This window comes from Xyrauchen texanus, chromosome 7 (assembly GCF_025860055.1).
Source record: "Xyrauchen texanus isolate HMW12.3.18 chromosome 7, RBS_HiC_50CHRs, whole genome shotgun sequence".
Classification (NCBI taxonomy): Eukaryota; Metazoa; Chordata; class Actinopteri; order Cypriniformes; family Catostomidae; genus Xyrauchen; species Xyrauchen texanus.
Window position 1 is genome coordinate 42808423 of NC_068282.1, and position 25482 is coordinate 42833904.

Genomic DNA, 25482 nt, shown 5'->3' on the forward strand with positions numbered 1-25482 from the left:
AGAATCTAGAATTATTCGCCAATGTTTCAAAGATCGGTCAAATAATTGATTGTTAAGTGATTGTTTGTCCCCACACTAAATAAAGACCCAGAGATGCCACTGTTAACACACATATTGTTTGTGTCTCGTGTGTTGTGGCCAGGACCGTAGCAAGGAATTCTGGCCCCCCTGACCGTATATTGCTCTGGGCTCCTTACCTATTAAAGAAATACAGTTTCAAATTTGTTTGGGGCCTCCCTGTACCTTTGGGCCCCTAGAATCGTTACCACATTTCACTTCACTAGCTATTTGCCTGGTCGTTATTTTAACCTTCGTTACAGACTGCCATTCACTTCCATTGTAAGTGCCTCACACTGCAACCCAGATTTAGCCTTTTTAAAGAAAAGTAGGGGCAAGTCGAAATTTTTTTTTGTGGTTATCAGCAAAATGCCTAATACTGTCGATTGAGCTTAACTTTTATTAAACTAGGAATGGAATATTCCTTTAAGCCTACTGGCCTAACTTAACGTAATGTAATTCATATTCATGAGCCAAGCCTTCCTCATTGTAGAACACACCCTAGACGTCATTGTTTATGTAGGAAGACAACCTCACTTGCCGTTTAAAGCTCTTGACATGAAGTGTTTGCTTTAAAGACATGTTTAACATAGCGAGAACAGACTGTCTCCTTTATCAAAAATAAAAACACAAAAATTATCATCTTTTGGGTCGCCGATTTTGTATGTTTTTATGTATGTTTTTATGAAAAGACGATTGTATGGTCTGAAATGTACAATTTATTTGATCCACACTGAAGTTCTTGATCCACCAACTCTCGAAGTGATTCGTTTCCAGCAGCTCTCTGGGCATGACAGTCAGGTTTGACAACAGATGAAGGAATATTGTTTCCAAAGTTTTTTCGCTGCGCTAATGGAAAGTCTTAACCCTTAAATTGTTTAATCATACGGCTGAAGAAAATATGGGAAAATGGCAGTTCACAATGGTAAGTCACTTTCTGAACTATGTTATTTCCATAGAAGGCATGGTTTCTTCTGATATAATATATAAAATAATATCCGCTGTTAAATATGTTTAAATAGACTTGCTAGGGAAATTACACTAGTTTTATGGGCCGTTCACACCGAACACGCTCTTGCTCCCGTCCGTCTTCAGCGTTTCGCGCGGGGGCGCCACGTTTTCAAACGACAGTTAAAAAGAATTGTTTAAAAACGCGTCTCGAGATATGCGTTCGTGTTTGGCGTGAACTGCCCTTTGTGTGCGGTTTGCATCGGTACAATGCAATGCCAAAAATGAATAAATGTAATGCGCAGCGATACGTGAAAATGAATCAAGAGCATTTTTTCTGTTCTAATAAATGGCATACCATAGAAAATGCCAAATACCCTGTCCCGGTACTGTATGAGAGTCATGGTGGCCACTGCTATTAAAACAGACACATGGCTCATTGCATAAGTCAATTGGTTTAATATTTAGATGTGATCTTGGCTTTAGAAAACACTGTTAAACAGCTACCTACCAGAGCGTTAAAAGCAATTGAGGGCTCATGGGAGAGTGTGGTTCACTTTTCCCTTTGGAGTCTTTCACTAGAACAGATTTTGTGTTTGTTCTAAAAACCAACCCACCTGTAGAGATTTGCTCTTTACTGTCTTTAGTGTGCTGTTTCACAGCTGACCTGTGATAGTTTCTGCATTTCCTCCCCCATTTGCTGTTTTTTTTTTTTTCTTCTTTTACCCCATGGCACAGTTTTAATGCATTTACATGGTTTTAGCTTAGACATTCCAGTAACTCCTCTTGTCTTGCTTAATTGGAGTTTCTAGGAAGCATGCACTTGTGATATTCACAGCAATTGACTTGTTAGAGGAAAAGACTGTTCTTGGTATCTTCGGAACCACAAACTTGTATTTGTGTGGTTTGCATATTGTTTCTGTGATGTATTCACTTAGATATTGATGTAAAGCACTGATTCTGAGGGCAAAACAGACATGGATGGGATGAAACAGGCTACAGACGTGAAGCAAAAGTTTATGTTTATAATTCTGTTGAACAGTGCGTAGGGTTTTGTTAAATATTTATTATTGGCTAAATATTGACAAATTTACATTTGCGTTTATTCATTTGGCAAATCTTGCATTCATCTTTAATTAAGAAATAATTTAGAATACAGTATGATTTCAAGTTGATTTTAAACTCCATCTAGGCTATTGAATAGTTACCACCATCAGAATAATGGGGTTGACAGCTTATGGATAGCTTTCAAACACATTTTGCATATCACATGCATTAAAATCTGTACTGTACTTATTTTGTTTTTCTAAAGTTGCAAGCAACTAATAAGACATACTTAAAAATATGGCCTAGTTGAACTCATAAAATGTGTAATATGGAAAGAGAACCTTCAGAATGAAGACTGACTTTGATATTAACCGAATTAACCCTTATGTTGTGTTCTGGTCGTTTTTGACCCAGATCATTTTTTATACTTAATCCAATTAGAATACAATTTCTAAACTTAGTTCACATATGGTATCTGAAAACACACGCACTCACACATGTTGGTGCAGCTATCATTATGAAGACTCTCCATAGACATAGATTTTTATTCTGTATGAACTATAGATTCTATCCCCTAACCCCAACCCTACCCCTAAACCTAACCCTCACAAAAAACGTTCTGCATTTTTACATTTTCAATAAAACATCGTTTAATATGTTTAAGATATTTGATATATGGGGACACTAGAAATGTCCTCATAAAGCACATTTATAGCATAATACCCTTGTAATTACCAGTTTGTAATCTGAAAAGTCCTCATAAACCACTTAAACTTACACACACACACACACACAAATGGCATTTTATTGGTTTTATTTCACTTTGTTACACTTGTTGTTTTCCCAGTCAAAAATGATCCACCATTGAAAATTAATGGATTATACTACAAAATACTGAAATATTAAGTGTTCAGGAGCATCCCAATCCTTTAGATCAGAGGTGCCCAATCTAGGGCCCATGGGCCAAAGTAGGCCCGTGATGATTTGGCCCGCCTTGCCATAGATGATGAAAAAAATATGATCTTTTTGTTTTAACATTTTTATAATTGGCCAGCTCCAAAGTCGAAGGTGTACCTTTAAATACGCCAGATAGAACCTAGTTGTTTTAAATGGAGCAGAAACTGAAGCAGTGTCAAGAAATTAGGTGTACTCGCGGAACAGTGCGTACAGTCTTCTGAAATGAAATATGGCTTCAACGTGCACTATATGTTGTGCAGCATTTCATATCTGCATGAACGCGACCACTGAAGCGCACCCGTGAAGCAGGCTTGATAAAGTCACGTGAGGGAGCATTTCAATATAAACAACAGTTCCATTATATGCGCGCACGCTCACATGCACACAAATACACACACATATCGTGTGTTGAGCGCCCTGTTGTTCAACATCTTTCCATGTAAACTCTTTGAGGACTATTTCAAGATCTACTTAACATATTTTGTTGTGTTTGGGCATGTTTGAATCGGGATAGTCTGCTGCAAGTTACGGTATGTCATTGTCTTTGTTATATGTATGTTTCAGGAAGTATTAAGGGAAAATGCGACAAAAAGACACTCCTGTTTATTATATTTATGTGTGTCAGTGGGAATTTTATACATTAATACTCACTGCAGTTTGGGCTCTGAGTGAAACTAATTTGCTCTTTGCATTTAACTAATTGAGACCTTTCCAACGATATATAACACTTGGCTATCTCATCTTTTTTTATGGTTTAACCAAATATGAATATAATTGTTGTGATAACAAATTTGCAAATGATGAGAATGAAGTTCTAATTTGTCAGCATTTAAAAAAACGTAATTTAAGAATTGGTAGGATATGTGCAAATGCATATATGCAGCTATATGCATTGTAAAGTCTAGGCTTTAAAACAACACCTGTTTTGTTCAGATCAAGCAAGAGGTTATTAATTTAGACCATAATTATTATGAATAATTTTTTTATTTTATTGTTTGCATGGAGTGCCCCCCACTGGCTCAGTTTAAGTTCAGTTTAATGAATCCTTCTTTCAATATGTAAAAATAAAAATAAAAAAAGAGTATAAAACCTGTTATAATTAATAAAAATGAATTTGATAAAATCTAATGCAATATATTTTGATAATATATGCAACATGAGAGATTTATAAACCATCTTAGTGGGTTGGTCATTTTTTAACAGGAACACAAAATTTGTTAGCACAAAATAAACACAACATAATGTCATGTTTATTCTGTTGGTTCCTTTTTTCATGTCTCTTATTTTGAAAAGTTAATGTCATGTGTTTCCCTAGATATGTGATGTCCTGTTTTCCCTCCATGTTCATGTGTCTTGTTTTCATTGGTTCATTGTTTGATTACTTTGTTATCAGTTCTAGTTTGTAATTGCTTTTAGGTTATTAGTCTTCTTATCTTGTTTAGAGTTGTTTGATCATTGGTTTATGTTCCCCCATGTCTGTGTATTTAAGCCCTCATGTTTGCCATTGTCTCTTGTCTAGTTTTGATGTTTGTTTGGTAGCACTTTTGAAGTTCATGTCATGTTTAAGCCATGCTAAGTCTAGTTTATGTCAAGCCACATTTATGTTTAGTCATGTCTATGTCTAGTTTAGTTCTCATTTAAAGGTAGGGTTTTGGATTTCACGTTTATTTAATAAAAGTGCACTTGGGTTCTACACATCGTCTTCGCCATTGCCAGCTACAACGTTACACAAGGGTTAATAGATGTTTAATAAATATCTGACAGTGTTGACAAAAAGTAGAGTATGGACATAACTGTGAAATCTTATAAAAGAAGCATATTTTTAAAATGATGATCTTTTAAAGGTACATGCACTTTTTTTTTTTCCGGAGTTGTGATTGATAATGTAATCTCTTAAAGAGTGAATGTACATAAAATGGTACATTTGTGATAAGAGCATTTTCGTGAAAATCCAGGATTAATATCAATGTGGAGATTTTGCTGTTTTCAAAACTAGTGCCAAAATGTCTTCAAGCCAGTTGTTATGACCTTATCTAATGAGTGTCACATTCGAAAACAGTCAACAATCAGCCCAATAACAACCCTGTCTGTGCTGGAAGACAAAATACTAGACCTAATTTACTCCAGTGTGTCTCTCAGTCTGTCTTTGTGTAAAGTCATCAGTTGTTGTTTTTTTATTCGCCCACAGCTGTTATTCATTCAGGGATATGGTATTTGCTATGCAAATAATCCAAGTTTCATTTTACCAAAACCAAGTAAAAATGTTTTTGAAAGTAAATGCTGAGTCTTTTTGGTGCATAGAATAGCTAGTCAAACCTCTACACTTCTTTTTAAAACACCCCAGTTTTCAACTTTTATTTTCTAAGAATTTATGACCATAGCTGGCTTTTTTAAATATTTCTCTTCTTTTTGTTAAAATAGAAATGGCAAATCTGGTTTTGCATGCTTCATTTCATAATTACAGCTTTTTTCATACTTAACTGTTATGCTGTCAGTAAAGTGATTAGTACACTGTATTCTAATTCAATTTGTTGAGAACGCATTTGCTAAGAATGAAATGCAATGTAAATTCTATTGTCTTCTTCATTCAGTCAGTGAAGATAAAGTGCATTTACTTCTTTAGAATAGTAATCTTTTATCTATTTGCATGCATTTTCCAAAGAGCACCTGTTTTGCATTTGTCTTCCTCGATGGGTGAAATGTTACCTCAGTACATTGTGGGTATTCGTTTTGGGGAATTACAATGATTTGTCTTATATTTCAGGGTGTTTAAACTACAGAACTGCATTTTTGCAGTTTTCTTACAGACTTTCTACAGTTTCATTATGGAATAGGAAAATTATTTAGAAAACCTTTTTATGATGCCACTGTATTTATATTTAATGACAATGAAATAAAGTTTGTTTCACATAACATTTTTACCATTAGATGGATGCAGAAATAAAATCTATAGCCCGATTTTCTGTTTTTGCAGGACCCTGTGCAAGAGTGGGGAGAGGAGGTAGAAGATGGGGCCATCTATGGAGTCACTCTTCACCGTGAACCCATCCAGCCCCCACCAGATGCTGCCGAAAATGATTCCGCCTTCGGATTCATGCAGTACCGCACACTGAAGGTCCGCAGGCTTAAAGCAGCCACCATGGAGCGTCTTGTGATGGAGTTAGTGAACCCAGAGTGCCAAGACCCAGATTATGTGCAAATTTTCCTTTCCACCTATAGAGCCTTTACCTGCACGGATTCTCTCTTAGAGCACCTGTTTCAAAGGTAAGCAATATAAGTATACCAGTTATTAATGCTCAGTACCACATCTTACCTTAATGTCATTTAAAACTGTGATGCAGGAGGAAAAACATCTTTGAAAGAATAGTTCACCCAAAAATACAAATTCTGTCATCATTCACTCGCTCTCATGTAGTCCAAAAAGGATGCAAACGCACCATTAATGTATAAACAAAATGGACCATACAACTTGTGCTCTATTTTCCAAGTCTTCTGAAGTCATAGGATAGCTTTGGGGGAAATACAGACCAAAATCTTTCTGACCAAAATAGGTTGAGAACAAATGAGTGTGAGTAAATGAATTTTCATTTTGGCATTTTGGGGTTAGCTATCCATTTAAAGGACCAAAGTTTAAGTCTCAGACTTGCTTTATGTAATAATTGTAGTAGATAGTAATGATTTTGTTGGAAGTGAAGTATGAATGTCAATGACATTTCTATCAATTTATATGATTTCATTTGTACTAGGAAATAAGCATTGTGGCTATTCAATATTTGCTTGGTGATCACTAAAGCTCACTTGAATTTGTTCTAGATCATTAGACATGACATTTGGTGCCTGTGAAAACAGGCGGTCTAAAACCAGTTTCCTTTTGAGGTACCTTCATACAAAAACGCTGACTGACTGGACTAACTGACCTTTGGTTTCGGGTACAACCACATCCACCCCTCATATATTAATATTATGGCACATCATAACCTTTAAAATGCTTAGTGTCAGTGTATAATCAAATGAATGCACACAGGGAAGCCCAAATTTCTAAATTCAGTATGAGGCCAGGTTTTTTCCATAAGGATCCTTTAAAAGACATGTACACAATACAAATCAGTGACGCAGTGGAATGGAGGTGCCTCTCATGGAAGAACAGGTTTCTCTTGACGAGTCTCACGTCACTGCCACTTTTGTTGAACCTGAAGAGTCCATTGTGTTCTGTCGAAGCATAAATAATGATAATGATATACTTGTGACATGTTTGTGTGTTGGTCTTCAAACCTTTTGCTAAAATTGTTGCAGCATTCATAATTTTTACCCTTCAAATAAAACTACAAATCCACATCTAAGTATCTATTGAAAAGTTTTGGAAAGTTCCATTGTTTTGCATATTAACACAGAACATATTTGTTTGCAGAGAGGACATGGTTACCAATCATGACAACAGTGTTTGTGTTAGAAGGTGAGTTGAATGAAGTCATTATAAGAATTATTACATGTCTGGAATACTTGATTCTGAATGGTCAATCATGGCAAACATTTTGGATCATGACAGCTTAACTGTATAATTGACTTCCTAAATAGCTGTGTTTCATGTATTTTGTATCACTTTGGTCTTTTTTTTTTGTCTCGCATAATAATATAAATCTGTAAATGTATTAATGGAAAGGAGGAGGCGAGAACCGGCTTGGCAATATAAATAATACTTTAATGAAGAACTAAACATGAGGCTTGATTAGCCTGATTAGGGGCCAGGTGTGTAGCATCACGACCCGGCCCTCTACCCTGTCACAATAGCCAACTCAAAATCAATATTTCATGCCCATTTGCCTTACTTATATACTTAAAGTTGGTTTTGTGCTAGTTATTCATTATTCATTCTGATTCAAAGTGCTTAATTAATTAGAATGGCTCAATAAAGTGCTAACAAAGGTGTGTGTGTGTGTGTGTGTGTGTGTGTGTGTGTGTGTGTGTAGTGCTCTGCCGCCTTTGATCCGCCTGTGGTTAGACAAGTATCACGAGGACCTTCGAGACTCTCCTGATCACCAGGCCCTGAGGCTGCTCTGTGTTAATCTGCGCCATCGCCTTCGTTTCAGACGACTAGCTCATCAAGCCGATGCTCTTCTCAAAAGGTTTCAGATGGAAGGCAAGTCTTGGCTTATGACTAATTTAGCTTTTGTTCCAACGCGCACAATAAAAAACAGTGTTTTTTTTAGTTAAATAAGTGTTTATGCATCAACAGACAAGCACATAGGTGATTGTGCAACAGCGGAAGCCTGTGGAACTGATGTTGAGAAGCCAGCAGGAGAAGACACCACGGAGAGACGGGACATAGTGGAGACGGGGAATGTTCTGGATTTCCCCGCAGAAGACATCGCAGAACAGCTCACACTATTGGACGCTGTAGGTGTCTATCGTGATCGTTCTGATGTACTGACTTCAGAGTTAGATGCAGAGGCTTATTTGACCTGTTTATCCATGTTTTTCTCAGGAACTGTTTGTCAAAGTGGTTCCATTTCACTGCCTTGGCTGTATTTGGTCTCAGAGAGACAAGAAAGAAAATAGGAATCTAGCGCCCACAGTCCGTGCCACCATTGCCCAGTTTAATGCTGTCACTAACTGCGTTATCACCTCTCTGTTGTGGCCTCCTGCCTCCTCCCCTTCCAGCTCCGCAGTTTGCCCAAAAAGCAGCCCCACACAAAGGGCAAAGATTATTGAGAAGTGGATCTCTGTAGCTCAGGTGTGTATGAAGCTCAAGTCTGCATCTGAATTGCCACGTACACACTAGCAATAAGATGCTGCATTTTACAATAAAGAGTGAGCCCTCTTTGTACCGCAATATACTGTAATGTATGGGCTCATCCGTAGTCATGGCTGACTACGAATAGCACATTTTTACAATGCCAACAGCAACTAAGAACTTTTGTTTTTGTGTGAAGCTGTGTCTGTACTGCTAGGTGTCAACGCAGCATAACATGAATTTGACTGTTCCCTCTCGAGAGGTCTCTCCTATCGCGTAAGTAGCTTACGCTATGGGAAAACTCTGTTTCTCGAGAAATATTGAAGTCTTTATGTAAAACGCATTGCAGCTGCACAGCATACAGCAATGAGCGAGGCAGCTCGGTCATTGGCTGTGCTGCGGCAACTTGCTCGAACCAATGACGGGCGACTCTGAGCAGCGCGACCAATGGGCGCGCGCTGCGCTGGCGGCTCAGAGCCCGCCAAGATGGGCGTGGCTAGGGCTATATATTAGGCGCCCGTCATGAGAGTTCTTTAGATTTAATCTCCTTCAGCGAAGACCTTCTCTTCGCTGGATCCTCCGGATTGTTGGAGTCTTTTACGCCTGCCGTTGACAAGCCTACAGCAGGACTGCTAAGAGGACGCCGGCGCCTTCAGCCGCCTTGAAGCCTTCTGCTACGCCATCCGGCGCGCATCACTGATATCCTTTTTTACTTACAAGTGTTAGCCTCTGCGGCGCTTTTGATTTAAGTAAAGAGCAATTTTCGAGCGTTGTTCCAAATGCCTTTAACCTGCGCCTCGTGCAGAGGCCCTCTTCCTGGCGGGGACCGTCACGTTATCTGCACTCGCTGCCTGGGACCTGACCACGCAGAAGCTGCTCTCATTCAGGGCGGATGCCCGAATGTGACTCCCTGGGCCTCGCCGGAGCTGCGCTTCGCTTTGCCGCCTTCGCCGCCAAGCGAGCCTGCTTCCACCGTGCTGCCGTCTCCTCCGTTCGAGCCGCGCAAGAAAAAGCGCCGCTCACAGAGGCTGCCAGAGCACGCGGAATTCAGTGACGTCATGCTGGACCAGTCCCCACGTGCTTCACCACTACCCAAGATCTCCCCGCCGCCAGTCCATTTCACGCAGGCGGACCAGCACCCATCCAACAGAGCGGTGAGTCTCGTCTCGTTCGGCGCGTCAGGGGACGACGGTGAAAAGGATGACAGCCTTTCTATTGACGCTGCATCTGACGACTGGCCAGGCTCGGCCTTCGACCCCGCGCCGTCGACATTAGCGGGCACCAGCATGGACTCTGAGATCGTCCGCATCCTGTCCAAAGCCGTGGAAGACCTCGGGCTCGACTGGTCTTCTCCGGAAGAACCCGCCCGCAGCCGGCTGGACGAGTGGTTCCTGCAGGGGCGCCGGCAAGCCCCTCGACAGAGACCCTCCCCTTTCTTCCCCGAAGTTCACGACGAACTCACAAAGTCATGGAAAGCCCCGCACTCTGCTCGCCTGAAGCCTTCTTTCTCTTCCTCGCTCTCCTCGGTGGACTGCGCGAGAGAAAGAGGCTATGAGGGAACCCCGCCCCTCGAGGAGGCTGTGGCCAACCATCTGTGCCCACCCTCCACCGCTGGATGGAAAGCCAAAGCTTCTCATCCCTCGAAGCCCTGCCGATCTACCTCAGCTCTCGCCCGGCGCGCATACGCCGCCGCCCGTCAAGCTGCGTCAGCACTTCATTCCATGGCTGTTCTACAAGTTTATCAGGCCAAACTTCTCCGCACCATGGACGCAGTCGGGACCTGAACCTGAGGCTTTCAAGGACCTGCGCAGCGCCACTGACATAGCCCTCGCGAGCCACAAAGGCCACCGCCCAATCCATCGGCCGGGCCATGGCTAACCTGACTGTCCTTGAGCGCCATCTGTGGCTGACGCTAACAGAGATGAAGGACGCGGATAAGGTGCCATTTCTTGACGCGCCTATCGCTCCAAGCGGCCTGTTCGGACCGGCGGTAAAAGAGTTTGCTGAACGCTTCACTGAAGCTCGGAAGGATTCGCAGGCTATGCGTCACTTCCTGCCCAAGCGCTCCAGCTCATCTCAGAGCCGCCAGAGACCGCCTCAGCAGCAGCAGCGAGCCAGGGCGGCGCCTCCCGTCTCCCAGCCAAAGAGCAGACCTGAAACGGACGCTCGACGCCGCTCGCATTCCGCTAACCGAAGGAAGCCGCCTGAGCAACGGGGTCCTCGGCCCAAGATCGTGCTGAACCGGAGCCTCGTAAGTCTTCCTAGCAATAGGAAGAAAAAGAGAGAGTGCGTGTCTCGCAAAAAACGGACCACTCTCTCTAAAACGTGTGAAACATTATCCAGTCCCCTTACAGGCGGCTGGAAATGTCTGTACAGCAGTCAATGGGCCAGTCACAGAACTCGCTAACCTGCAATCAAACGCCGTTTTAACGGCAACACACAGAAATCACAAAAAGAGTCATTTTCTGCCTGTGTCACTAAGGGGTCACGTGTCCACACTAAAGTGCGCATTCCCACATATCAATACTGTCCAAACAGTGCCGAATACTTCCCCAGCTCCAGCTGGAAGCACCATATATGTAGATCGTGTGCCTATTGTCATGTATGCACCACTACACGCAAGCACTGTTCCCACAGTTATAAACACTTCCCCAGTAAAAGCGGAAATACTATAAAGGTAGCGGCGTGCCTGCTGTCCTGCATGCACCCCTACACACAAACACTGTATGCATAGCCAAAACCCCCGCCCATGGCGGAGGCTTTATGAAAGTGGCGCGCGTGCCTACTACGGTATATGCACCCCCACCCATAAGCACTGCCCATACAGTTTCAAACAGTTCTCTGTCTCATGCCGCAAGCATCACGGATGCGACGCGCGAGCCAAGAAACTCCCCGCTAAGAGCGGGAAGCTTTATGAGAGTGGCGCGCGTGCCTATTACAATGTGTGCACCCCCACCCGAAAACACTGTCCATACAGTTTCAAACATTTCTCCAGCTCATGCTGCGAGCGTTTCGGAGATGCCGCGCGTGCCTGTAATCTCACACGCACCCCTGCACTCGGCACTCAACAAGGCTGCTCAGCGCGCGCCGCCCGCGCCTCTGACAGCTGTAAGCTCAGTGTTAGCACAAGGCAATTTGCCGGTGGGGCCCATACGTCACTGTGACACGCCCCCAGCCAGCATTCAGCCCATATCTGTGCGAGCAAAAGCCTGGGAAAAAATCCCTGACATGCCGAAATGGGTTTTGAACATAATAAAACACGGTTACTCGCTTCAATTTGCTCGCAGACCACCCCACTTTTCAGAGGTGGTCAAGACGAAAGTGAGGAGAGATGTGTCACATGTTCTACGCACCGAGGTGCCCAAACTAATAGAGAAGGGCGCTATAGAAACTGTTCCTCCCTCTATGAGCGAGGCAGGTTTTTACAGCCGCTATTTTCTTGTCCCAAAAAAGGACGGTGGCCTCCGCCCCATCCTAGATCTCAGACATCTGAACAAAGCTTTAATGATTCGCTCGTTCAGAATGTTAACGACCAAACATATCCTCGCGCAAGTTCGCCCCGGGGATTGGTTTCTATCAGTGGATTTGAAAGACGCTTACTTTCAAATTCCGATAGCGCCTCATCACAGGCCTTTTCTGAGATTTGCTTTCGAGGGACAGTCATACCAGTACACAGTACTACCATTCGGCCTATCATTGGCCCCCGTACATTCACGAAATGTATGGACGCAGCACTTTCCCCCCTGAGACAGTGGGGAGTGCGAATACTGAATTACTTCGACGATTGGCTAATCATAGCACAATCAGAGAGTCAGTTAACGACGCACAGATCTTGGATTATCAGCCATCTAGAATGCCTGGGTCTGAGAATCAATTTTGCAAAGAGCGTGCTATCTCCCAGCCAGAATATCTCCTTTCTGGGAATAGTGCAGATGACGGCGCGCCTCTCATCAGAGCGCGCGCTCTCTATTCGACGCCTTGCAACAACATTCAGACCGGGCGCGCGCGTCCCCGTCAAACGATTTCAAAGGATGCTCGGTCTCATGGCCTCGGCATCAGCTGTACTCCAGCTAGGATTGTTGCACATGCGTCCTCTCCAATGCTGGCTCAAGAGCCGTGTCCCCACTCACGCGTGGCGCTCGGGCCACTTTTTAATCCGAGCAAATCACGGCTGTATAAAAGCCCTGACGCCCTGGAAAGCCGTCGACTGGTATCGAACCGGCGTGAGTCTGAGGCGTGAACAAAAAAATGATCACGACAGATGCCTCCAAAATAGGATGGGGGGCCCTTTACGAGGGCAGGCCTGTCTCCGGCTTTTGGTCAAACCCGGAAAAGCGCCTACATATAAACTGTCTGGAAATGAAAGCGGTCACCTTGGCTCTCAGAGCCCTGCTTCCGTACCTGAAATACGAACACGTCCTGGTCCGAACGGACAACATGACGGTAGTATCGTATATAAATCGCCAGGGTGATTGACCTAATAATTCGTTTCTTAAGAGGCGCTAGGAGGATGAACCCCCCTCGCCCCCCCCTCGGTGCCGATCTGGGACCAGGCCAAGGTCCTGGACGCACTCAAGAGTGCCCCGTTTGAACCTCTCCGAACCGTGCACCTTACACAGCTCTCGCTCAAAACTGCGCTCTTGCTGGCACTCGCCTCAGTCAAGAGAGTGGGCGACCTGCACGCGCTGTCATCAAGCGCTGCTTGCCTGGAATTTGGACCTAACGACTGCAGAGTTGTCCTTAGGCCAAAGCACGGGTATATTCCTAAAGTGCTCTCCACACCCTTCAGAGTACAGGTGATATCTCTGGCAGCGCTATCGTCCCCAGCGGACGAAAGCGACGCTAATTTACTCTGCCTGGTCAGGGCGCTCAGAGTATATTTGGAACGTTCTGCCCCGTTCAGACAGACGGAACAATTATTCGTATGCTTTGGCGGCCACACTAAAGGTCTCGCAGTTTCAAAGCAAAGAATATCGCACGGGATAGTGGATGCTATAGCGCTGGCTTATGAAGCCAAGGGCCTTCAATGCCCCTTAGGCGTCAGAGCTCACTCTACGAGGAGCATGGCCTCCTCATGGGCGTGGTCGAGTGGGATACCCATTGAAGATATTTGTGCGGCGGCAGGCTGGGCCTCGCCTTCGACATTTATCAGGTTTTATAACCTACAGGTCCCCTCATTGCATTCCAACATTCTATCAGCCTGACTGTAGAATGGACTAGAGTATGTATATGCTGAGCATTATCTCCTCCCTTATAGGTCCGTCTCTGACTGACTTAGAGGATTTTTTATGCATATCAGTACATAGAAAAATCAGTACATAAGTTATGTGCTTGTGTTTTTACAATGAGCACCCCACCATGGACCTCCTTGGGGCAAAGGCGCTCTGTATTTTCCCATTATATAGCTCGCCGTTGGCCGGCTTGTTGGATAATCACTTTGCTTTAAGGCTCAGGCATCCGCCTCTGGCTTTATAGAGCGAAGTCAGCACGCACGGCGTTTTGCATGGTGTTCCCATAGCGTAAGCTACTTACGCAATAGGAGAGACCTCTCGAGAGGGAACGACTCGGTTACTAACGTAACCTCGGTTCCCTGAGAGGAGGGAACGAGTATTGCGTAAGCTGCCGTGCTTGTGCTTGGTCAGTTCGCTTCAGTCGATTGAACCTAAAGAACTCTCATGACGGGCGCCTAATATATAGCTCCTAGCCACGGCCATCTTGGCCGGCTCTGAGCGCTGCAGCGTGAAGCGCGCCCATTGGTCGCTGCGTTCAGAGTCGCCTCGCCATTGGTTCGAAGCAAGTTGTCGCAGCACAGCCAATGACCGAGCTGCCTCGCTCATTGCTGTCTGCTGTGCAGCTGCAATGCGTTTTACATAAAGACTTCAATATTTCTCGAGAAACTGAGTTTTCCCATAGCGTAAGCTACTTACGCAATACTCGTTCCCTCCTCTCAGGGAACCGAGGTTACGTTAGTACCGGAGTCGATTTCCTCTTTAACAACAAGTTGTTCAGTTTAGTGCATACATTACACAGATTTCATATACAGTATGTAAATGTGGTTTTCACTATCTGAATTTTTTGGGAGTGAATTCTTTGTCATTCCTGTAAATAACCAAATTCTGTATGTAAAGGATGGGATTAAGTCCTCAGAAGTGTATTTTTGAAGCAGTATGTATGTGGTCTGTTTGTCGTGTACTTGCCTGTTTGATTTAACTTTGCTTTTTGTTATTGTATGCAGGAGTGCCATCAGTTGAGAAACTTCTCCTCTCTAAGAGCCATCTTATCTGCTCTTCAGTCCAACGCTGTTTACCGACTAAAAAAAACCTGGGCGACAATCAACAGGTAGATCTCTTAATCGTAACACAACCAATAGACCTTATGTGTAAATTATGAATTTTCACAATCGACAATAATTTCATTTTTAGGTTTTCAAATCCATAAATCTTCCATTCTGTATTTAGGGAGAGTATGGCCACCTTTGATCATCTGTGTGAAACTTTTCCCGATGAAAACTGTGTGCTACTAAATCGAGACATCCTTGTAGAGGTATGAATCAATTGATTTAGCCATTTCACTGTTGTGGAGTAACCTTTAATACCAAGGAGTTTTGTGTGAATTCAGCAGCATCATTCTCTAACTCTTTGGCCTTTATTGCGGAAACAAGTGCCTTTCCTCAATTGAGAGCTGATAGCAGTGTTTAAACGGATAAGATTCTGACATTATCGTATGGTTCCTTTTAGACCCTTTTGCCTACCCTAAAGACACCATTAGGCAACATTCAATATTTTTCACACTATATTTCACTCCAACTCGCATGCAAGGAGTAAATCAATAGGGGCTGGACAAAGATGAGGTAAAAATACCAAATCAACCTGTTTGTAAAGAAACCATTATTGATACAAAACTAGTGTTATGTGTCCAGTGTGTATTAACCATTAGTGACCCATGCATTTGAATTATAGGCCCTCAATGCGATTCATACTGTTAAAAAAAACACAGTTTCACAATGAATAGGACACCCTATGTAGAGGCTATTGTCATTTCAACAATGCTCACAAACAGAGACATGAAAAGCCAAAAGATTGATTGATTTATTTTAGACCAGTTACGCCAGTAGAAGAAGGCTGTGACGAGGAGGAGGGTGGGGTAATCAGCCGAGGAGAGGGATAAGAGCCACACGCAGCTGCCATGTGTGCGTTTATGTTTTTCAAAGTCTTATTAAATCCTTCTACCAACACGTCGGTTTGCAGGTGATAAACGCACACATGGCAGCTGCATGTGGCTCTCTGTCCTGAATTGCCACATTCTGCACTTATCCCTCTCCTCGGCTGATTAGCCCGATTGGGGGGCGGATGTGCATAGTCACGGCCCGGCCCCGACCTCCTCCTCATCACAATGGCTTTTCTGGCCCTGAGAGTTTGCCACCTCCTTTTCCTTAACCCTCTTCATCACATACTGTTCTATAAAATTCATCTTGCACTTCAGGAGTGGGATGTTGGATTGAAATGTCTTCCAGAGTGATTTATGTAAACATATTTCCAGGCCAGTTGTTTCAGGCTTGTGCTCAGTTTGTAATCATACACTTATCTAAATCATGCATACTGTATGTACGCTTGTTTGCATGTCAGTATGTTTACAAAGTGTCCTTTTATCTGTTTGTGTGATTGACTTATGATGGTAACCAGGTAGCAGAGGTGGACACTCATTCTGCACCAAAGTCTCCAAGACTCAGTCCTACATCTAAGCACATGGTAAGATTGTGCTGTATGGATTTCATTTGTTTTATTCAAGGCGACTGGCACAGCCTGCCATAGAATATGTTTTGTTCTTGTACAGACTACCCTGTAAGGGAAGTATGAATTTGTCTGTTGTTGCTAATTTACTTTCTGGTCCTGTTTGATGTAATGTCTCCAAAGTCTGTCTAAATGTGAATCTGCCAACTTGTCAACAAATAACCCCAAAATTGCATTAGCATAATGCGATGGGTCAGCAGTATGTATGTTCCTTTAACTGAGATATTTATACTTGCATGTATCATAAATCTTTTTTAGCTTTTTGGGAAAAGATGTGCACACTTAAAAAGGGGAACCTTTTATTGAAGAGCCTATGTGTGCATGTGGGTCAGGTTTTGCATTCATTGTAAGGACCAGATGTCCCACAAGGACAGTAATACCTCAAATCACCTTAATTCTGGGGACCAGCCACCTGACCCCACAAGGACAGCAACTTTTTAAAAGCTTTCCGTGTGGGTTAGATGTATGTGTATGGCATTGAAAATATAATTAGCAAAGTATAAGAACAAGAGAAGTCATTGGAAAGTCCCCACCATGATTATATATGAGTATATTTTTGACTTTCTGACAGAGTTCCACAAATGGGGAGGTGCCGTATCTGGGAACTTATCTGACTGTTCTCACCATGTTGGACACGGCACTAGGCGATAATGTTGAGGTGAGAAATTCTGTCTGACCTTAATTTACATCATAGACATAGAGGTTCTCATAAATGTTTTAACTGAAAGTTATTCTCTCCCCTGTTCGCCCACAGGGAGGTCTCATCAACTTTGAGAAACGAAGGAAAGTAAGTAATTTCAGTATTATTTACATTATAGATGGGAGCTGATAAAGATGACACACAAACCTGCAATTAATTGAATATGTTTACAAATTATTTTATTAAACCTTTAATTTAAAATTTGCACTAAAGTAATTCACTTAAAATATGAATCCTAAATTCATAAACTGTATTTTTTTTAAATGTGTTAACATTTATGTACACCCAAATGAGAAGTAGAAAAGCCTGTTTAATTTTACATAAGGCACGTCTCCCCTATGTGGTGACCAGCCATGTCTTGCGATTTGATTGAATAAACATAAACCATTAACTTTAGATCAAACACTTGATATTTTTCAGAAAACGTCTCAACTCATGTTGCACATCAGGCAACATGGTTACATGACAAAAATGTCAGGGGTGCTCCAGAGCATGTGGGGTCATGCAAGCTAATTCTCTTGTATTGTTTGTTTAAGGAAAATGAATAAGAGCCAGCAACACGTAAAGAAATTATTTAATACACAATGTTTCCAGAATATTGATGTGTTGCATTCTCTCTGTGTTCAGGAGTTTGAGATTCTGTCTCAAATCAGGCAACTGCAGGCATCATGTGCTCAGTACAACCTCCAGTCAAATCCTTGCATCACGTCCTGGATCAATAGCGGCATGCTCCTCTCAGACCAAAAGAGGTGAGTCTCCCTTCATGATCTGTCAGTTCTCAGTATGAACATTTAATGCGAAGAATGTTGATTGATTTGAGAAATTGTTGAGCCTCTGTCTTTGAAATGACAATACATTTAAAGTAGAAGATCATCCAAAAATGGAAATGTCATTTCAAACCTGTATGCTGACTTTGTTTCCATGGAACACAAAAGGAGACATTTTTGAATACTCTTAAGGTAGCCATCATCAAACAATGACAGGTCATAATGACTAGGGGGTGTCGGACTCAAAAAAGAACAAACAGACACCATAAAAGTAGTAGTGTATACAACTTGTGCACTAAATATTTTGAAGCCACATGGTAGGGCTGAATGATTAATGTGTCATATATATATATATATATATATATATAATAATCAAACTGAATTAAATCAAGAGTCTGCATGCGCTGCTCGCTGCGTTTACTGTTTGTGCGCAGCACTATTCTCGAATTGCACATAATAGTAGTTCCAAATATGCTTGGCTGCTAAAAGTTACTATCCAAATCAAAAGTATCTTCATAACACCATGTTTTTGTGGACAGAAGTGTGAATGAGAGCATTTCTCTGCAATGAATACCATTGTCAACTCTACTACTTCCTTCATTGTTCCGCCAAAATAAAAGCACGCATAGCTATGCCGCATGTAGGTTAAGAAAATATTACATTAAAATTGTACTGTTAATAATAATACTAACTAATAATATTAGGTAATAATAATAATAGTTTGTAACAGGTAAAGGATGGGCAAGGAGGATGTGGGAACCGGCTGAACAGTCAACATAAAGTTTAATGTAAAACTCTTCTTAAAACAACATAAAACACAATATGAACACACACACAGAGATACAGTGCGCCCGCATGCATCTCTCTTTCTCAAGCTAACATCTCCGGCCCTGCCTAATCTCAAAAACATATTTCCATAATACCATAATAATTTCTATCCTTAACTTAATAATACCTATTATTGGGTACCAAAAATAACAATGAAAAGTGAGCTAAAACTCTATCCATTCATAATTTTGGTCAAAAGTTTGTTTTTATGTTAATAATCATATCACAGTTCAAATTTCTATCACAAAATTTTCAAAATAATCACAATTCGATTTTTTTTTTATCCAAAATGTTTAGTTATACCATATGGTGTTGTGCCATTCTTGAATTTTGGATGTGAATGTGGGCTTGATTCGAGCTTTGGTGGAATATGTAATTTTAAGTGAATAATTACTTAAATTTTGCTTTGCTCTCACACAAAGATGAGGTATGTCTTCAGAAGACTTGGGATATAGCAAATAAGTCATATGGAGTAAGTTTATGATACTTATTATGCTTTTTCTGAGCTTGACAGACTTTTTTTGGTAATTTTTGGAGTTTGACAGATGTGACAGACCATGTAAGAGCTTCGTAGTGGTTGGTTCTTTGGGTACTTCAGAAGATCATCTCAGCATCTCACATATTTAGATACCATTTGTCTTTTTCCCCATTAGCTATGAGTTGTCAAGAGAGCTGGAGCCACCAGTTGACCCCTGTCCCAGCTCACCCAACCTCTGGAGCCACCGGCTCATCACCAAGAAACTGACCTCGTGAGTATTCTCAAAATAACAAAACAAACTAAAAAATGTTTTTACAAAATCCAACTTTCCTGTCTATCTGTGTCTGACTCTCTTGTTTTTCTGCTGCTCTCTGCAGATTGCTGTCTGGCAGTGAAAACTTTACTAAGAAGACTTCTGCTGATCAGATCAGTGTATCATCCTCTGGCTCCAGTGGTTCAGAGCTGGAAGATCTCACCAGCCCCAACATCTCACCCCTTAGATACAAAGTACAGGTAACAAGTCAACTCAAAAACGACAGGCCAGAGATACGGACTACACACAAGTCGAGTTGTAATAATCTAGAACTGGTTTGCAAGCTTTAGAAGGAGATGTAAAAGGACACCATAAATTAGCCTTAACCTTTTAGTCATGAAGTAGTTCATGTTTGCACTATCATCACAGTGCTGATGCATAATAAGGTTGACAGAACAGTGTATTAGATAACAACACCGCCAGCATATGACATTTTACATTATACGCATAATTTATCAAAGCGTTTCACATTTGAAACAAGATAGAGAGACAGACACATCTAAATGATTTCGGCCTTTATATGTGATACACTTCAGGGGTGGCACGGTGGCTCAATAGGTAGGACTGTTGCCTCACAGCAAGAAGGTCCCGGCTCACCCAGGGCCTTTTTGTGTGGAGTTTGCATGCTATCCCTGTGTTTGCGTGGGTTTCCTCTGGGTTGATAAGTGAATTGGAGACTATGTGTGAGTTAGAGTCCCCAAGCCACTGGGGGTTGCGTCAGGAAGAGCATCCGGCGTAAAACTGTGCCAAATCAAATGTATATGTGAAGCGGACCCTGCACCCACAAGGGACAAATGCTAGGTAGGAAGAAGAATACGTGATACACTTCAGATTGTTGATTGTGCCAATTAAATTCTATTAAAAACATTTAAAGGCTTTTAACACACCTGTTTTTACAGATAATTAGATTTCATGGTAAATCAGGGGTTTTATTGTAAAATGTGCTTTGCAAATAAAAATGAAATGAAATGTTTTTTGAACATTTCTAACATTGTAACATTAATATAATAGTAGGTAGAAAAAAAGGGAGTCTGTCAACATAACAAAGTACGTCAATATTTTCTAGATAATATATTTTTTAATTTCTTTTGGCTTTAGCACAATGACAATATAAACACCAATTATTTCATTTTGAAAACAACTTGTTTTCTTCATAATATCACACTTACTGTTTTCTAAGACCATATAAATGGTTCTTTTGCACATGAAAATGTATAGATGAATCATATTTGGGGGTCCTTGACATGAGAAAGCTTGAAAACTGCTGCAATTAATTATCTTTCTCTGTTCTCTTTTTCACAGTCGCCATCTGTATCTTGTCAGGATGTCTCAGTAGATACGCCTACCTTCTCTCTGACTCCACCCACCTCCTTACGAAGATCCTCACAGCTGGATTTGTCTGCCCTGGACCCTGACAGCCCCTCCCCTATATCATCATCATCGTTAGCATCTTCATCAACATTATCATCATCTTCGTCATCCTCTCCTCTCCACCAACACAATGCCCTTCATCCAGTGTACAACAAGCAGATTGCTGATTCCTGTATTGTCAGGGTCAGTGTAGAATGTGGCAACAACGGCAACATTTATAAAAGTATTTTGGTAAGTTGGCTGCAATGTGTGGTGGTTTGTAGTGCCCGACCTCGTTCTTGAATTGGTCTTATGATATTTTCAGATAGTTTTTGTACATTTCTTTCTTGATATTAATAGGTAGTTAGTCTATTAGTGGCTTTCTACCCAGTTGTTGACTTTATTGTTTTCAGTCTTGAAAATGTACAATTTGTTTTTCTGTAGATAACAAGTCAGGATAAGACAGCTCAGGTGATTCAGAGAGCCCTGGAGAAACACAACCTGGAGGAGATGAACTGTCAGGATTTTAGTCTCACACAAGTGCTTTCTAATGACAAAGGTGAGCTTACACTCTATGTATAAGCTGGACTTTAATTGGGTAGTTCACCCCAAAATTTGTATTCTGTGATCATTCTGGTACTGAATGGGCTGGCACACTCCAAAATGAAAAAAAAAAAAAAACCTTAAAAGTATAATTAAAGTAGTCCATATGACTTGTGCACTATAGTCTTAAAGCAAGTCTTAAGGCAAGTACAAGACTTCCAAGTCTTAAAGCAAGTACAGTACCTTTGTGTGAGGAACTTGCATCATTATAAACATTTCTTCAGGTTTAACAACAATCGCGTTTGGTAATGAGATGCGTGAGAACCAATTACATTTACCAATGACTTTTACATCACATGCCAAACCTGGTGCAATGCATCTAATATCACCATATTCTATTTATTTGCGTTCCTATAGCTCAACTGGTAGAGCATGGCACTAGCGACACCAAAGTGATGGGGTTGATTACCAGGGAACACACAAACGCTAAATAAAAATCAGATCTCGAATGCACTGTGACTCACTTTGGATAAAAGCATCTGCCAAATGCATAAATGTAAATGTACATTGGATTTTCAATGAATAATGACTTAAATTCCGGTCTGTTCCTCAAAGTGTGATCTGGCCCTACATCAGCACTGCTGTGATACGGCTGTAGGCCAAGTGCCATAGGTAATCACAGCAGTGCTGATTTAGGGCCATATAGCATGATTGCGAGTGTGATATTACTTATATACAACAGTTCAATGAACAAGTACATTTTAAACTGGGTACAGACATAAAAAAAGCATTTGTGCATGGAACCACTTTCTTACATGACGGATCAGAATCTGCCGTTGCTGGTTCAAAACAAATAATGCATCCAAGCCTCCGTTAGTAATTCAAAAATGTCACTTCAGATGGAGCATGTGCGACCTGTTGCCACTCTCAAGCAGAGATGCTGTTAGCTTTCTGAAGATCAGCTTTCTCACTGGAAAAATAGCATCCAAGAGGGGGTAGTTCTCCCTATTTTATCCCTATCTCTATCTATCTCTATCTATCTCTATCTATATCTCTATATATATATCTATATATATATATCTATATATATATATATATATATATATATATATATATATATATATATATATATATATATATATATATATATATATATATATATATATGGCTTCAGAAAACATGGAACACAAAATAAAGCCATACAGGTTTAAAATGACATGAGAGTGAGTAAATGATGACAGAATTTTCATTTTTGGGTGAACTATTCCTTTAAAAAGAAACGTTCCACTACATTTGAAAGTTAATTGCATGGCTTTTTGAGTTGTGAAAATTCTTTAGTAAATCTGTTTCATTGTCTTATTTAGAGTTGCTGATCCCAGACAAAGCCAATGTGTTCTATGCCATGTGCACCACTGCCAACTATGACTTTGTGCTTCGTCAGCATTACAAAAATCACTGCAGAGGTCCTGGCGCAACCTGGAGTCCTGGACCTGTGTTACGGGGACACAAATAACATCAAGTAACATAGCTGCCATTGACTGTTGTAAAGCTACTTCATTATAAACTTTATAGACTCTGTTTCAGTGGCTAAACAACAACATGGACAACTACCTGTGGTAACATAGCATTGAAATGAGGCATTAAAACAAAGAACAAAGTGTGTTCAAGACTGGCGAATACATAGTTAACAGGGAAAACTGCTGACTAGTGGATGTCAAAGCTCATACAAATTTAAAAATGGACTGGCGGGTTCTTCATTGAATGGTTCGAAGAATCGTGTAAAGGTACTTGAGATGGAAACCGCAATATTTGGCCACAACTACTGCTATTTTATTCATTTTGCTGTGAAAAGCGTGGTCATGCAAAATATGTATAAACAGTACAATAATGTTTTAATACGTTTTATAAATAACATTTCCAAACACAAACATTTAAAGATATTTATGCAGCTAATATTCAGTGATAGGAAAACACTGAATAGAAATGTATATAAAGTAATTTTAGTTTCCTAAGTAGTTTCAACTAATAGAGATAATATATTAGAATTTTAATAAAGATCACATTATTTAAAATGTGCAGTATATAACAATTTTCATGCAATATTCTCCATTTTTTTTTGCCAATGTGTGAACGGCTTGTAACGCAACTTAAAAAATTAGCCCTTCCTGGACTTCCTAGGTTGCCTATTAAAGCCTGTAGACAGATTTTCATGTGAAGGGAGCGGGTATGTGACGTTTATGGGCATTCCCGAGAGCCTTCTACGGAATCCCGTCTGGCTAAGCTGGAACATGATCGTGGTTGAGCAAAAACTAGAGTGTACATCGGCAGGGCATTTGATTCCTGGTGGGTTTTGGGGATCAAAACCGACCCTGAATTGGCATTCTTCTTATTGGACAGGTAAACTTACATAACTGCAAAGCATGTGAAATATAGTGCCATAAGGATTGATCTGTGTCCTTTTAGCAAACTTGATCTTGCCTGCTAATGCTGAAAAATTGCAAGCTACCTTGCTTCATAACTTTCAAATAATTTAAACGATCTTCTCTTTATACTAAATGTCAGGTATACATGATACATTTAAGCAAAAACACTGGTTTCTTATTCTACAATAGTGCAATATAACGGCAGTGAAACAGTAAACTGTCTGGTATAGTTCAGTAGTATGTAGCTGTATGTGTGTATAAGTAAGCTATGTTAGCTGTTTTAGTTTAGTCTCAAAGTTTGTAGTAAAACAATACCTGTGTAATTTTAATGATGCTATCTCATTTGTCAGCATGATGCCGTTGGATCATGTTCAGCCTCTTTGTACGTTACGTCATTGTTTTGGCCGATGCTCGCTCGCATCTCTATGGAGTGTGTGCACGAGCACAAGCACAAGCAACCGGTAGCTGGCTGCAGTTCACTTAATGGCCACACGTGTCATTAATAACAAGGGTTTCTGAATCTTACATAATGCACCTTTAATGTTTTGTTTCATTTCAGTTTTATAGTATTTCACTTTTATATGTGCACATTAAAGTGATCTATTTTTGTTTGTTTGTTATTGTTCGGTTTCCTGTCTGCTTTTATTTAATTTTTAGCAGATTTTATGTGCAATAATATGAAACCCATAAGATGTTATTTTTCTAAAACCTTGTTTGTCAAGGCTTGTGTTGACGGAAGTGAATGATGGAAGATGTTCTTTGATTTGTGGCGAAAGTGCCAAATCTTTGTCCTTATCATGAATGCTTGCATATCACTTTTCAAAAGGCATTTTTAGAAGTTATGTGTGTTCTGTTTTTTCTAACAGTGTCAAATGAAGGAGCTACTTATCCACATTGGATATCTTAAGACTTTCTGAGCAAATGCAATTAATATGTTCCAGAATTGGAGGGCGCAGGTGTACTAGATGTGATTTAGTATGTGTTTTGTGAAAGTCAAAGAAAGTCGGTTGCTGAAGTCTGTGAAAAGGAAGTGATTGGTCTGTGTAGAATGGTTTTCTGCTAGTAGTGGGGCAGGCTTAGTGTTCCTTTCAAATAAAGTGTTTTTGCCAAAAGTAAGGGGGACCTGAATCAGGATTAAAAGCACACTTTTGCTTTTGGCACAGAAAGCCACAATTCCTGACTGAAGCATATACAAATGTTCTGTCTGTGTAAAAATAAAAAATAAACTACTTTGGAACTTAGTGTAGTCTCTGTTTTGTATTCTTGAATTGTAAACAATAAATTAACTTTCTTGTTTAAAATGTGCCTTTTGTGGTTTATATTTCTGGTGGTGGTCACCACAATAATTTGAAACTGGCAGAAGTTGCCCTTTTTTGTTCCCATTTTCTCCCCAATTTAGAATGCCCAATTTCCAATGTGCTCTAAGTCCTCATGGTGGCGTAGTGGCTCGCCACAATGTGGTTGGCAGTTTACAAATCACAGCTGCCTTCGTGTCTGAGATGTCAATCCGCGCGTCTTATCACGCGGCTTGTTGAGCGCATTACTGTGGA

At 41.0% G+C, this 25482-nt stretch overlaps 1 protein-coding gene across 1 annotated transcript; it reads left to right on the forward strand.

Moving 5' to 3' along the window:
* The first annotated feature begins 613 nt into the window (after positions 1-613).
* rgl3a (ral guanine nucleotide dissociation stimulator-like 3a) lies at positions 614-25334 on the forward strand. The gene is made up of 17 exons (XM_052130523.1): positions 614-982; positions 5984-6273; positions 7418-7462; positions 7977-8146; positions 8243-8403; positions 8492-8740; positions 14976-15079; positions 15199-15283; positions 16423-16488; positions 17102-17188; positions 17285-17317; positions 17858-17979; positions 19479-19574; positions 19681-19816; positions 20919-21218; positions 21411-21525; positions 22874-25334. Exons 1-17 carry the CDS (start codon positions 959-961, stop codon positions 23020-23022), a joined length of 2232 nt encoding a protein of 743 aa, XP_051986483.1. The 5' UTR covers positions 614-958; the 3' UTR covers positions 23023-25334.
* The last annotated feature ends 148 nt before the right edge of the window (positions 25335-25482 follow it).